The sequence below is a fragment of the Haliotis rubra genome, unplaced genomic scaffold, assembly GCF_003918875.1.
Source record: "Haliotis rubra isolate DU_JTF1 unplaced genomic scaffold, ASM391887v1 Scf75, whole genome shotgun sequence".
NCBI classification, from domain to species: Eukaryota; Metazoa; Mollusca; class Gastropoda; order Lepetellida; family Haliotidae; genus Haliotis; species Haliotis rubra.
Window position 1 is genome coordinate 532,141 of NW_025767468.1, and position 16,218 is coordinate 548,358.

Genomic DNA, 16,218 nt, shown 5'->3' on the forward strand with positions numbered 1-16,218 from the left:
AAAGTATGAGTTGACACAAACTGCAGGAATTTATTACCAGATCACCTGCGGTAAAACTGAGTGAGCTAGTGAGTGCTTGAGCATGCTTCTTAACTGCTTTGACTGGAATGGCACGTCTTTATGGACGATCAACTTCTTTATTGTAATAATAGATCAACGATCATTTTCAGCCTATGATATCTTGGTGAAAAGATCATCCATCCTGTCATTCCTATTGATCTAACTTTAGAATGTCATTGTATCCACAGCAAGGGGCATGATTCCATGGTACTAAAATTTTTCAAAAAAATTTTGAGCAATGGATCCCTATACATCTAGCCATTGGGAGCTTTACTGGAAAACTCCATTTAATTGGGGCTGTAACTGTTCAACAACCAATAGTACATTTAGCTTATAATTCCAATCACTGGATTGTACTGAATGGTCATTATCAGCCTATGATATCTTGGTGAAAAGTCCATCCTGCTGATCTAAGTTTATGTCATTGTATACAGCAGGGCTCCAGATAATTTTTCAATTTTTTTTTTTCAATATAGGAGTACTGCAAAACCTTAAGAGTACATTTAGAGTACTGAATGGAAATAAATGGAGTACCAGTAATCTTGTGTTTCATTTCATACATGCACCACAACATTGCTACTCTTGTTTAAACAGGTCAGTAAACAATAAAACAATAGTTTTTCAGATAAATACGTCTGTAATGATTCTAAGACCATACACCATTGCTGTGGTGTGTATCTGCTACGTTTTCTAAATTATTTCCTACCGTATCAGGCATATTTTTTATCTGTACATACGCCGATACGGCCCTTATCTGGAGCCCTGATACAGTCAACTTGTTGTATGTTTATGCTTCTGTCAATTGGAATGTCATTTGTTTTGACTTCAAATCCAATGGTAATTGACATGTACCTGTCGAATCTAGTCAGGTGTTTTGTCCTGCCTTGTGCATGACAATAGTCACGCCATGCAGTCTAAGTAAGCAAGGTGTGTATGTCCTATGTTCAAGAAGTAAACGCTGCATGTCTTTTTCAGGTAACTGTAACCACTCCAACCCGTGCCTCCATGAGTGTAAGGACATCTACGATGGGGGCTACATTTGCACCTGCAGAAAGGGCTTCGTCCTCAACAAGGACGGAATGTCCTGCTCAGGTATGTCCTCATCACTTACCCCTTCTGTCCACAGGTGTAATGGCTGGTTAGAATTTAATTGGGTGGTCACTATGTCCGTCTATGTTAACTGGTGGGTGGCCACCTGTGACTTGTTAACACCATCGACCACTAGTTTGATGTGATGTTCCTTTCTGCTGCTGTCCAGTTGTCCGCTTGTCCTCATGACTTACGTGGGGTGGTAGGGTAGACTAGTGCTTAAACCATTCGCTCGTCACCCAGAAGACCCGGGTTCGATTCCTGACGTGTACAATGTGTGAAGCCCATTTCTGGTGTCCATTGTCATAATATATTGCTGGGGGCAGTGGGGTAGCCCAGTGGTTAAGGCCATCGTTCGTCACCCAGAAGACCTGGGTTCGATTTCTGACATCGGTACAATGTGTGAACCCATTTCTGGTGTCCATTGTCATAATATATTGCTGGGGGCAGTGGGGTAGCCCAGTGGTTAAAGCCATTGCTCGTCACACTGAAGACCTGGGTTCGATTCCTTACATCGGTACAATGTGTGAAGCCCATTTCTAGTGTCCCCTGCCACAATATCGCTGGAATATTGCTAAAAGCGATGTAAAACTATATTCACTCACCCAGGAGAAGATTGTTTGATTGTTCCCAGATTCTCCAGATGTGCCCATTTTCCTTTATGATGCTATGTTCTACAGTCCATAGCAGTATTTGACATTCCCCTCAGACGTTTCTTGACTGAAAAAAACACTGTGGTTAAATTTGGTCATGTCTGTTGAACCATCACTCATTCCTGCTACAGTTTGTAAAAAATAAGCTCAGGCTGGGCAATTTTCAGTAAAGATAAATTGGTTTAGTCAAGACCAGGATAAGAAACGTATTGGCAACCACATGATACCTACCATGTTTGAAATGTTTTCAATTTGTGCGAAAAAAAACATGTTTATTGATTTTCAAAATGAAGATGTCTAAGCCACACATCAACAGTTGTATTGCATGCAAAAAAGTGTTTTTAATTTTTAAAAGTTTTAAATTACATTTAAAAAGAGCAAAACCAAGTATGCTTTTAGTGCAAAGTGCCAGTTGAGTTCATGTTTTGGATAAAGTATTGCTAACTTGGTAGATTTTCAATTAAAAGTCAAACATGTTTCAAAATTAACACAGGTATAGTTTCTTTTGACCGTCAATAAATACATAGAGACTAAGAGTGACATCAAAGACTCTCTGAGACTGTATGACAAGAGGGGTGACTTCTACTTTCCATTAGTCTACTTTCACTTTGAGTCAGGCAATATTCCATCAACTCCAGCCTTTGCTGTCTACATTTCACAACATTTGAGGTACAATCAATCATGCTCTTTCTCAGCAGATTTCAAAGAGCATCATGCGACTCTTACTCAAGAGTTGTTTGATCAAGGTTACAGCATTCACAATCTCAGCGAAGCTTTCAAAAAGTTTTATGGTAGACATGTGGAGGAGATTTCCAATTCTGATGCATCAGAGCAAAAGTGATGACTTGTACTATCGTTTAGGTCTTTTTTAAAAGAGGACAATTGTCTTGCTTGTGCATTTTTTGTGATGTGTCCTACCAGTGGGCTAGGAAATAATAGCCTGGTTTTTTTTCAGACTCTGGTACCATTGCTATCAGTAATTCATCAACACATGCTCATGTGAAGTTAGTATCGCACAATCAAGTCTGTTTTCAGCAGAGATTAATTCTGATTATGGAAACAATTTTTTCATGTTTATTTACATTATGCTGTTAAAAATGGAATGACTTTTGCAAAATCATGTTCAGTTTGTTTCTGAACAATATTGTATTAGCGTATGTATCATTACCGCCATCTTCAGCGCGTGACTGTTTGTAATCAGTGTCTGAAAAGTAGATCCTTATTGTTCTGGATTCATTTCCATATTGAATGAACCTCAACGATTGTATGACAGTATTTACATGTGGATTTCCTGACTTCTATGACAGAATAATACTTCTGTGTTTCTCCTTCTCAAAGAGATTTGACACTCTGAATGACTTCGAGTCACCAAGTGTCAAACATTGTTGTAGCTGTCACTGATGACTCAAGCCCATATATCACAATCGGAAGGTGGTTTCAAATTGCATCTGTATGTGAGAGTCCATGGGGTCACGGGGTGAAATAAACTGCTGTACGGGATAACTTGAGTCTGTTAATGCCTTGTATTTAAGTCAATTATATTTTAAAGGCAGAGTTGATGATTAATTTGAACTTTGAGGTGAGGTGAGGTGAAATGGGGTTTAACGTGGTACTTGAGAATATTTCGTTCATATGACGATGTGCATGCATGTGTATGTGTGGCTGCTTGTACTAGCCCAGACTTAAGCTAGTTTTATAGTGCTAGCTCACCAAAATACCATGCAGTAGTTAAGCATGAATACCCCGCACAGAATACTTGAATACTATGCGTAGTAGTTGGAATAGTGAAACAAATGCATGTGCGGTCCGTGATGAGCGTTAACTTAGACTACCATAGAAACCAACCCTTCTTGTTCTCGGGGTTTCATTTAATATGCATACCCCCTTGTAATACATACCAATAATAACAATTTAAAACTATGATCGTTTGTTAAACAACTTTTATCCTAAGTTGAATATAATTCTGAGATTTTAATGTTCAATTGGCAAGGTAAAGTTATGAGGATTCACAATCTAAATTTCATATTATTTGATTTACTTTTTTGTTTAAAGTGAAATTCATCGGTACGTTTTCACTGCAAACAGACTATAGAATTCCCTTTTTTTTGTGATGAAAGAACAGTTATTTTGTTGATAAGTGGAAATAAGAACCCAATACACTTCAGATAGTAAGGAGCATTTGATATTTGATCCTTCCAAAACAACAAATATTCCTACATTTCTGAACAAGTAAGCATAGAAATATTATCTATTTGACATTTACCTGATTAAAGAGCGTTTCATAACCCGAATTTGCCGGATGCTCATATTTCTAACATTATGAAGTGACATTTGGGTTACGTGTGTCTATCATTTATAGGCGGAATTCATTGCCTTTTTCTATACAGCTCTGAGTGGTTCTGGAGAAGTTTTTGTGTCATGAAGGCCTGAAATTCTTGTCACATATTTAAATTTTTATATTTTTTTCATAATGACATTTCAGCTTGTGTCATTCAAGTTTTATGTGTTGAAACTTTTCCAAACCTATCAGAGTTTTTGTCACCATATCTGTCAAGAAGTATACAGATTTCAGGTATTTGTTTATTACTGTATTTGTTTATTGAATCAAATATCATGGGGTTCAGGGATTTACCCTGAGTCCTGTATTTGAGGGTCCCTGGGACTCATACCCCTTATTTTCAGGGGTCCTGGTCTACAAAATGGGGATCCCAGACACTTCAATATTATTATTAATACTTTGTTGTAATATTGTTGTAATGCAGTTACTGTTATTGTATTGTGTATCATGATCATCACATTGTTACAGTAATTATGTTGCAAATGATACCATAACCTGGCTGGTAGCAAACTCAGTGAAAACTTATTTATACTTGATTGAAATTTTTGTAAAAAGTATTTGAACTTTTTCTGCATCCGTGTGGTTGCACTAAGAAATTTTGTTGCGCCCATTGTCAATTTTTATGCGTATAGGACGCTGGAATTCGCGTCCTGTAAATCCCTGGGGTTAATGTATGTTTTGAATGAAAGATGATGAATAATATGTTTCAAAGTGGAAGTCAATGTTGATTTAGTACAAGCTGTTTTATGGAGTTAAAGGAGGAACAGATTCCTGCTGGACAAGTGCTTTACATTAAGAGAGTTTAAGTTCACCGTTCCATCAATATGTTTCCATGATTTATTCAAAACAACTATATTTGTAAGGTACTTTAAAATCCTGTATTGATGGAATGCATTTATTTCATATTATTCTGAATATGGTAAAGATTAATTGTTGGAAACAGGAAAGAATTTGTTATTAATGGTTTCCTTGAAGCTCTTCCCCCATGGAATTTTATGTCTATTTTTCTCCACCCAAACTTCCAACTAGTTTCCATAGCAACTGGCTATGAATGATATTGCGTCATTCCGATCATGCATCATTGATTCAGTCTCAATCCAGAAAGTCAGATTTTTACCAGCATTGGCTTCACGAAATGAAGTCTGTAGGTTTTGCCATGAAGATCTTCAGAATCTTTGAAATTATTGATCATGGCAAGTCCCAACAATATCACAGTTTTTGCTGCTTGCTTGTGTATAAAAGAAGGACCAGCAGGCGTGATTGATGTACGTACAGATACTTTCATGGATGAAGAACCTTAGTTTGCTATTTGTGTGTAAAGTGATTTGCCTATTAGTTTTTACACTCGCTTATCCAACAAGTAAGAACTGGCAGAGAGATAGGAGTATAAATCATGCAAGGTTTGTACAAAACATCAAAGTGGTAATGGAGAACATTTGGCAAATGAGGATCTTAAATTAGGTTTTGTAAGTTAACATACTGAAAGAGAGAGTTCATAGTTATATCAAGTTTGTCTGGCTTTCTTCTAAGTTTGTCATGAGTTCGATGAAATTACCGTATTTAACACATTTTGTGATATGGATTGATAAGAAGGGTATTTACTGTTATTGAAGCATTCTGCTGAGACTTTCCCTTTCCGGCCTCCAGGAAGATTTGGTCCAGACTTGATTATACACAGGTAGCTGCACGTTGCTGGAATATTGCTGACTTCAGCATCAAGCAATGTTCTGTGATATGTTCTGTTCACCACATTCTGCTGTGATTTCAACAATTATGGCATAAACTTTCCCTCTGGATTATGGTTGCCTTATTCCTGTGGGTACCACAGACACATACAGAAAAGGAAATGAAAATTTTAACACTAAGTCATAGCTATCCCTAGTGGTATGCCTACCTAACTACAGAGTTACCTCCCTTGACTATGATGTCACGGTGTTGTTGTTTGAAAACCTTCACAATTTTTCTGTATGGTTCACACACCACACGTATTACAGAAGTTAGAGTGAAATTTTCTTCTTCAAGTTCTGCTACTTCACTGATCCATCTCTAAGCGGTTAGTTCTTTTTAATATTCAATAATAATAGAACCCATATATAACTGCTGTCAGAAATTGAGGAAGTCTTAACAAGACAAGCTGGATAGGGAATGATCTAAGCATCAGTTTACAGACCTTTTCAACCAGTCGTGCAGTGTATCCACTGATTCTCAATTTTGTTGGTCTACTGTGGAAATTCTGGGTCAGAATATGTCCTGAGTAAGGCATGTTGGTCATATGAGGTGACCAAATGGATTGGGTGGTCAAGCTTCATACTCTATTGATTGCATGTCATCATACTATGATGAATACACAATGGTATTTAGAAAGTGGTGAAATGTAACACGTTATGTTTGGGAGTACACTTTCTCTGTAAAGTACAGATTCTAGTACTTTTGTGGGGTTGTGTGTTTACTGAGAAAGTGTAATCCCAAAGCTAATATCATACCCTGGTGGTGGAGATCATTGTTACAATATCAATCACTGGATTGTATGGCCCAGACTCAATTATGTACAGGCTGCCATTATATAAGCTGGAATATACAAACACATTTTTTATGAATTGTCAGAGCCAAAAAGCCCAGTCTTGGCCATCCACATAAACAGATTCCGTTTGTTGTAAAGGGAGATATAGTTGGGAAAATTATTTGAATGGACTACTGAAAATCAGTGATGACACCTGATTTCTCAAAAAAGGTAAGCTTCATTTTCCCATGCTACACAAAAACACTTCTCAAAATATGTGAAGTGTTTATTTGTATTATACTTGACATATCTTATTATCCCTATCAAAAAAGTTAAGAAGTGCATTATTGACTACAATGTGAAACTGAAAAAAACCCATTTTGCCAGTTCTTTCAGTAAACAGGACATGCTCGTGAACCAGAATGTCACAGGAATTATAAGATATTCTTCCTCATATATTTTCTACAAGCTTAGTGATGCAATTACTTGAATTCCTGTGATTGTAACTATGTTAAACCTGGAATGGAGGGGATAGACGGTTTCAGTGTTGAGGGGAGAATGTGGTACTTACCCAATACATCGAAGGAACCTCATGCCATTAAGAATGAAGGAAATGATTTATCTTCAAGAATATGTCCTGGATTGGTTCTCTGACAGAGTTAAGATCTCTTGAAAAAAGGTCGAAGGTTTCCCATGTTTAAGCAGTTACTCTGGGAGGCAAATGTGGTACTTCAGATTGCATTGCATATGAATAGGAAGATATTGACAAGTTGCTGTTCAATGAATGGTATTCATTTGGAGCAGTCTTCAGAACCAGACTTAGAACCTCCTGGAGCTAAGGGGAAAGAAATCACTTAGCACAGAACGGTGATAAGTAGAAGTGCTTGTTCTGTGAATGTTCATTAGGCTATCCATAGTTTTTTTAATGTTTTTCTTACCTCAAAGAAAATATGATTAAAAAACTTGTTTTTCACCCATTGTGTAAAGTAATTGCTGATGACATAAAATTAAGATCACTTGGTAAATGATTAGTAATTTTTGGAGTACATCGATACTCTTTGCTTTGGAAATGTTTTCTTAATATATTTAGACAAAGATCAATCTGACCTTGGTAAGTGGGTGAGTTTAGTTTTATGCCGCTTTTAACAATATTCCAGCAATATCACAGTGGGGATACCAGAATGGGCTTCCACACATTATACCCAAGTGGGGAATTGAACCTGGGTCTTCAGCATGATGACCGGATGCTTTAACCACTAGGCTACCCCATCGCTCTATGAGTGGACAAGGATAAGATTATGTGTTTATCACATCATGGCATATATTTCCACAGCGGAAGGAGGGGCCATCTGGTAGCCTAATGGTTAAAGCCTCCGCTCGTCAAGCTGCAGACCCGGGTTCAATTCCCCACATTGGCAGAATGTGTGAAGCCCATTTCTGGTGTCTCCTGCTGTGATAATGCTGGAATATTGCTAATAGCGGCGTAAAACCATACTCACTCACTCACAGCAGAAGAAAACACTGAGATAAAGCTTTTTATTGATTCCCATCGGAATAAAAATGCAGAGTTGGTAGAGATGGGAAACACAGACAAGCTACACACAGCCTTAGGTGTGCTTGTTACATGTATACCTCTGTAGATAATGATGTAGTTTTTATATACCTTTCAGGGTTTGAGGTTCTTTATATCAGGATGCCAGGGGCTTGGTTAACAATGTATTGGGCAATATAAAAAAACTAACTTGTGCACAGAAGGACTTGCAATGAATGCATGATGTGTGTTATCTGAAGCCAGTATGTACCTTTGCGAAAGAAAACTGTTTGAAATGAGTGAGTGAGTGAGTTTAGTTTTACGCCGCACTCAGCAATATTCCAGCTATATGGCGGCTTTCTGTAAATAATCGAGTCCGGACCAGACAATCCAGTGATCAATAGCATGTGCATCGATCTGTGCAATTGTGAACCGATGACATATGTCAACCAAGTCAGCGAGCCTGACCACCCGATCCCGTTAGTCGCCTCTATGACAAGCATGGGCTACTGAAGGTTCATTCTAACCTGAACCTTCGCAGGTTTGTTTGAAATGAACATATCAGCATGCATACTGTATTCCAAAACAGAATGGGCGATGACCAATATCAGTGAAAATCACAACTGTTTATTTTCTAGCTCATGGAAACTATTCGTTTGTTGAATTCCACATCTAGCAATTATTGTTATATGATACTAATATGTAAAAGCTGAATCTGGCACAGAAAATCCAGCGATTGACATCATGAGCATCGATCTAAGCAATTGGGATCTGATGACATGTGTCAACCAAGTCAGCAATACTGACCAGCTGGTCCTGTTTGTTGCTGATGAGAAGACCTATTCTAAAACAGATCTTTTTGACGTACCAGGCTTGAAGATTGTGATAGAAATAACCTTGTTTGAGCACTTCAGATATGAGAGACACAGACATGTATCTGGAACATGAACACTTGAAGCAATATATTTCCATCGTTATATTTCACTTTGGTTTAACGTTCAACGTGTTTACACTGTTTATTTACACTGGGGTAGCCTGGTGGTTAAAGTGTTTGCTCGTCATGCCGAAAAGACCCCTGTTCGATTCCCAACATGGGTACAATGTGTGAAGCCCCTCCGTGATATTGCTGGAATATTGCTTAAAAGCGGAGTAAAACTAAACTCAAACTCATTGTCATTTCATGGCCCTGACAAGTCTTAATCTTGTTCTTTAGTTGGATAAGAACTGTTTAATAAGCAAACAGTAAAAACAATTCTTTTGAAATTGGACAATGATAACCTGTGATCGAGGTAACATATAAAGTTAGCTTTAACAAGATAAGACGACCCAAGTGTTATGAAGCCATGAATATACAACCCATTTTCTAAGGAATAGAATGAGATCTCTATTCACAGGCGCCGGTGGCATGTCTTAGAATTACATTTGGCCCTGTTCTGTAGTAAATACTAAATCATCAGGCCCCGATTTCTTGAAACAAACTTAAGTCTGAGTTTTGACTTAAGTTAGAGTTTTTACTCAAATTTGAGAAAACACGGGAACATGCATTTCCCAAAATAAACTGAAATTAATATTAAACTCAACATAGTAGACAATTTGAGTTTGGTAGATAGGCTACTGAAGTTGTCTTGGCTCTTTGAACTTAGAAATGCAGTAGAGTTAGAAATTCAGCTGTTTCAAATTGCCAAACTCAGTTTGAAATTGGGGCGGGTGGGTATCCTAGTGGTTAAAGCGTTGGCTCGTCACGCGGAAGACCCGGGTTCGAATTCCCACATGGGTACAATGTGTGAAGCCCATTTCTGGTGTCCCCCGCCGTGATGTTGCTGGAATATTGCTAAAAGCGGCGTAAAAACCAAACTCAGTCAGTCAGTTTGAAATTTGAGTAAAACTTTATTTTTGTTTCGAGAAATTGGAGTCAGGACATGTTTTGAAACCAGCCTGTAATTGGTGGAGTCTGTTTCTGCATAATTGATATGCAAAGGTGTAAAGAATTCACTCAGATATTTCACCTGCAAGAGGCTGTATGTCTGTGGGGGGCTACAAACAAGTTACATCGCTGGATAATATGATTATTGTGCATCCTGAAGCACACTCATCCTCGTTGTCCTGGTGTTGAAAGGAGTGGGGTTTCAGTGGAAAACATTTTATTGTGCAACATGAACATTTGGAGGTTGTGAAATGGATAGATATGCTGCATTGATTGTTAGGGAGTGTATGTTGTATAGAGACTTTGTCAGTTGTATTGAAACAGTAGAGGTTTGTATCCTCAGCCGAGTGTGTGTTTCTTTGTTATTTGACAAGGATGAAATTTATGGGTTGCCATTAGGGATGTTACGATTCACGCACGTAGTCGGTGTATCGAACCATATTCAATTCATTTTCGTGATTACTAGAATTGAATATTCATGAATTTTGTTAAAAAGGGGTTTTGTACTTGAATTTGGGAGTTATCTATCAAAGCGAGGAATCTATGACCCAATATTTGTGATGTGTATCATATTTGCTTCATAGTGGATTTTGGGTACAACATGTGAAGCCCATTTCTGGTGTCCCCCGCCGTGATGTTGCTGGAATATTGCTAAAAGCGGCATAAAGCCAAACTCAGTCAGTCTGTCATAGTGGATTTGCTGCAGCTCCATTGACCATATTTGGTGTATTAACTGCTCTCTAACAAATTTTATGACCAATCTGTAAGTAATCTTATGATTTGCCCAGTGCCGAGCTCCATACATGATAGTCAGTATTTTATGTCTATTAAACATATTTTGACAGAAGATTTGGTTGTGTTGAATACATTCTGTATATGATGCACACAAACATTGAAATTTTGATATTTTTTTCCAAGCAGAAAACATTACCACAGGCATGTTAATAACTGAAATAGTATCTAAATGAATCTATTTTATTCCATAGTTTCAGTTTTATTTAATAAATGGCAAATAGTTATGTATGTATGTTTTAGTGTTCATTATCCATGTCATTACTGCAGTCAACATGTAAACACTGTTGATTTTTGTGAGAAAACATTTTTGAACCAATCAGCAGATCACCCCACATATTTACAGCCACACTGATCAGTGTAACATATGTCATATTTGCGATTACACTTTCTTAGTAAAGTACAGATTCTAGTACTTTTGTTGGGTTGAGTCCCATCCAGGATTTTAACCCACACCATCAGAGTCAGGCACCTAAAGCCAGCACACAAAGTCAGATGCCTAACCCACTCAGCCACCGCAACTTCCACAAAAATGGAAGTCTAGACCACGGACTGTGTGTACCCTTGATAACACTGACCAGACTGACATAATTAGTGTCATACATAAACCTTAGTTGTTGGAGAACGATTAGGTTTTAGTTTACAGATTTATTCATTAATGGAAAATAATCAACAGGTTCTTACAACTTTAAAAATCCCTCTCCAAGAATATTTGCAAAAACAGATCTAATCAATGAGTATTTTCAAATTATTGTTTCAAAAATTAAAATTTGAAAAAGGGACGTCCTTCCATTGCTGCTGGATGCTGCATGTTATGGGATGCCCCCAATAGTTGATAGTTGGTGATCTTTCAAACTGTTTTAAAAAACAACCAGTGCCAAATGTTCATGTATCAGCCACAGATGTATTATACCTTCTCAAATGTCGGTGTGATTGCTGTTGGCAGTAACTGGCATTGACGTGCCCTGTAATTTCAAATGTTTTACTTTCATTGATGTTTGAACTGTCTCGCTCAATCTCTCACATCACATTTATATACATAAGCACCCCTCTTTGTCAATTTTATTGGATTCCTTTGGCTTATTTTAGTGAACATGGTGTTATCAAAATGCAATTTGTCCTCGCTACATTGCTATGTAGGCTAGTGGTTAAAGCGTTCGCTCGTCACGCTGAAAACCCGGGTTAGATTCCCCACATGGGAACAAAGTGTGAAGCCCATGTTTGGTATTCCCCATTGTGATATTGCAGGTATATTCAGGGCTCCAGATAAGGGCCGTATCGGCGTATGTACGGATAGAAAATATGCATGATACGGTAGGAAATAATTTAGAAAACGTAGCAGATACGCACCACAGCAATGGTGTATGGTCTTAAAATCATTTACAGACATATTTATCTGAAAAAGTATTGTTTTATTGTTTATTGACCTGTTTACACAAGAGTAGCACTGTTGTTGTGCATATATAAAACAAAACACAAGATTACTGATACGCCATTATTTTCCATTCAGTACTCTAAATGTACTTCCAGTACTCCTATATTGAAAAAATAAGGAGTACGTATTCCTGATGTTGAAAAATTATCTGGAGCCCTGATATTGCTAAATGCAGCATAAAACTGAACTCACTCGCTCGCCCTATTCTTAAAATATTAATATTTGTTGCTTAGAATGTATTAAACTCAATTAAATTTGCAGAGAAATTAGTTATCCAGTTGCACATTATATTTGTTCAGCTCTTATTTTACTCAACCAATTAAAGAAAGCAGTCTTGATATTCTTTCAATGAAATACTGTCATCCATGTATAATTGGTGGTGTTGATGATCAGGAAGCTACTTTAAATCAGGATTGTGTTATTTCAGCCAACAGTCTCTGCATAGATATATGAGCAGTTACTTGTTGTAGTATTGTCAATATGTCAAAATGGCTGTGCTATCAGGAAAGTGAGACTGAATTAAATGCTTCTACACACTGTCTACAACTTGTGTGAATGACCCCGTACTATTTGTTCTTAATACCTTAGAGAATTGCAAATAGACAGTGGAAATTTATTTGTGCACGGCGCCACACTTCTAAAGACTGACACCCTTACAAAAGGTGATTGCAAGTCTGACAACATGGCCGTGATCTGGCACATATATTTGGCATGGGTTGAGTGATTACAATAATTTGTGAAAAAGAAATTTGTATGACGTCTGATGAGTGCATATTTCATTGCTTCTGTACAGTTCTAGCCATGGTAATTGGGTTAAGGTGGGATCGTGTGACAGAATCTATTCGTATTGAGAGATAGGGTGTCTGAGAGCTACCACTGATGGGAAATGTAGACATTGTTTCAGATCTAATGAACATAATTAGCAGCATCACTACACGGACGTAGCGTCCGGCAAGCTGTGGAAGGCACCATCCGGGCTGTGTAAAATATGGTTACTGTCCAGCATCTTTGAAGTAAATGATTATTAATGTGTAACGGCCAGTCATTCAAACATGTACACATTTCAGATCATGTTGCTATTGTACATAATGACCCACAGTATGTTTGTGTTGCCGTCATTGTGTACAGACGATGATTTCTAATCATCGATTGTTGAAATAGGTTGTAGACTTTGGGAATAGAATCGGTCCCCAGCAGGCTATGCTGGTCAGATGTATTGGATGATCTAGGAAGGTGACATGATTGATGACCATCTTGCACCTGTGATACAGATCCTGGCTCTCAGCATCAATCACTGGATTGTTTGGTCCAGATTAGATAATGTACCTGCTGCTGTGATGTACGTAAAGCATTGTTGAGTTTGTTGTTTAACACAAACAAATAAATACATCAGGTGCATTGTAATTGGTTTATCATCATTCTAGAAGTTGGTGGGTCAATAAAAGAAGCATACTTGCTGAGCGCGGCATCAAACAACAAACAAAATACTACAAGTTGCACTCTGAGAACACAGCTTTGGGTGAGGTATTCTCTTGCTTGTGAGAGTAATGGAATTGGATGGGTATTTAAAGGGCAAGTTTGTAACCCTCATGGATAGCAACTTCTTGTTTATTGCTTAAAGTGATGTTTCCGTGTAGATTCTTACACTGTTATCAAGCTAAGGCCTTTACAGATGTGTGCATTAATACAGGTGCAGTGTGTTTTTGTGTGACTGCCTGTTGAAAGTCACTGGGACATTGTGTTTTTGTGTAACTGCCTGTTGAAAGTCACTGGGTCATTGTGTTTTGGTGTAACTGCCTGTTGAAAGTCACTGGGACATTGTGTTTTGGTGTAACTGCCTGTTGAAAGTCACTGGGTCATTGTGTTTTGGTGTAACTGCCTGTTGAAAGTCACTGGGACATTGTGTTTTGGTGTAACTGCCTGTTGAAAGTCACTGGGACATTGTGTTTTGGTGTAACTGCTTGTTGAAAGTCACTGGGACATTGTGTTTTGGTGTAACTGCCTGTTGAAAGTCACTGGAACATTGTGTTTTGGTGTAACTGCCTGTTGAAAGTCACTGGGACATTGTGTTTTGGTGTGATTGCCTGTTGAAAGTCACTGGGACATTGTGTTTTGGTGTGACTGCCTGTTGAAAGTCACTGGGACATTGTGTTTTGGTTGTGTTTTGGGACATTGGTGTGTGACTGCCTGTTGAAAGTCACTGGGACATTGTGTTTTGGTGTAACTGCCTGTTGAAAGTCACTGGGACATTGTGTTTTGGTGTGACTGCCTGTTGAAAGTCACTGGGACATTGTGTTGTGATGTTATTGATTGTTGAAAGGAATTGTGTCTTGATATTTCGATGGCGTCTGATACTTTCGTCATGGTTGAACATCACAGTCAGCTATTACAGCCTTGGCTTGATGCTAAATCATGCTTTGTGGAGCTTATAATCTATTCAGGCAGAAGGAACTACCCTTTAGTCCTCTCACAAACTTAAATTCATTGCTCAGAAGACACTTAACTTTCTATGTTTGTCCCTTCTGTCTGGAACATAGTTGCATGAAATGAATCATCCAATCAAATGTGTAGGAAGAGATAATGTCTCAACAGTGTTTTTGTGTTGTTGGAATGCCCTTCTCAAGGTCAACTGGCTGGACTTGGAACACAGATTCAGCCACTCAAACATCTTAATCAAAGTGAAAATATATATGAACTAAATGTTGAGAGATTCTTTAGCCAAATATAAAATGAGATTTTAAAATTCTTTTAACTTTACAAACACCTGAGCTGAGAATTACTTATTTGGAACTCTTCAATGAAAGTCGAATATGGGAAAGAAAGGAAAAGGATAAGAGGTTTGTAATACATTTGTAATATTTTCATTCAAGTATTGAAATATATTAGATTATAACAGTGGTATGGTGCCTAGTTTAGTGCCATTCCCGACCTAGAGTGAGTGAGTGAGTGAGAACAGTATGCCTGTTATGTTATAGTGCCTCATTTGAATGTGGCAGGAAAGCTGGAAGAGAAACAGGTCTCAGATGTTATCACTTTGCCAAACCTCACAAGCATAAGTATGTGGACAAACCAAGAAACATTATAGGTTCCTGGCATGCCCAAGGGCAGCAACCCTGCACATCAAATTGTGCTCCTTTGAAGACAGATACACTTGTGCCCCACCTCCTCCTTGTCAAGCTGTAAAACAAGGGTGGAGGTCCTATTACCATCACTCATGATTTATACATGTACTTAGCCTTCACTCCCCTAATTCCAGGAATGGTTCCTAGTGACCACAAGACTGGGTCAGGGAATGAATTGTGATTAACACCATGCTCTGGCAATATCACAGCTAGATCATGGTGACCTCTCATTAATCAAGCCCACACCAGACACCGCTGGGGGTGCAGTAGCACAAACTGCTAGATTACAGTGGAGAGGGGTTTCTGTAACCAAATCTGTCATGCTAGTTGTAGGAGTCCCCAGCAACCAATGCTGATTGTAGCAGATGATTTAGTGCACTGTGTGGTCTGTCTCGGTGACATGGTTGACTGTATCGCATCCTGCACAGATGATGTGGATCTTTGCTGTTGTAGCTTTTGCATCTGTACTGAAATTGTCTGGTCCAGATTTGATTATTTACAGACCACCATCTAATGAATGAAATGTTGCAGAGTGCCTGCCACATTAAACAAGAAACAATTTGAAGAAAACTCTCTTGATGCCAACACCAAGTCCCTATTTTCTAATTACCATAAACCCATTTACCATCTAAATGTCTATCGTCTTTGACCTAAGTCATGCCGTGGTCTGCCATGATTTAAAAGAAACACTGTACAGAGAGACCTATGACAAATAACCTTTCAGCATATAAGTGCTGAGAGCAGCAGACGTTTGTGTAAAAGACTTCACAGCTC

The 16,218-nt window shown here is 38.2% G+C and overlaps 1 protein-coding gene across 1 annotated transcript in view; it reads left to right on the plus strand.

The window, feature by feature from the left end:
• Positions 1-16,218, plus strand: part of LOC124260049 (pikachurin-like) — a 159,625-nt gene that overhangs the window by 73,413 nt on the left and 69,994 nt on the right. Inside the window, exon 2 of the mRNA XM_046694287.1 lies at positions 1,036-1,152. Coding sequence (XP_046550243.1) covers positions 1,036-1,152 — 117 coding nt within the window. The remainder of the gene's footprint in view (positions 1-1,035; positions 1,153-16,218) is intronic.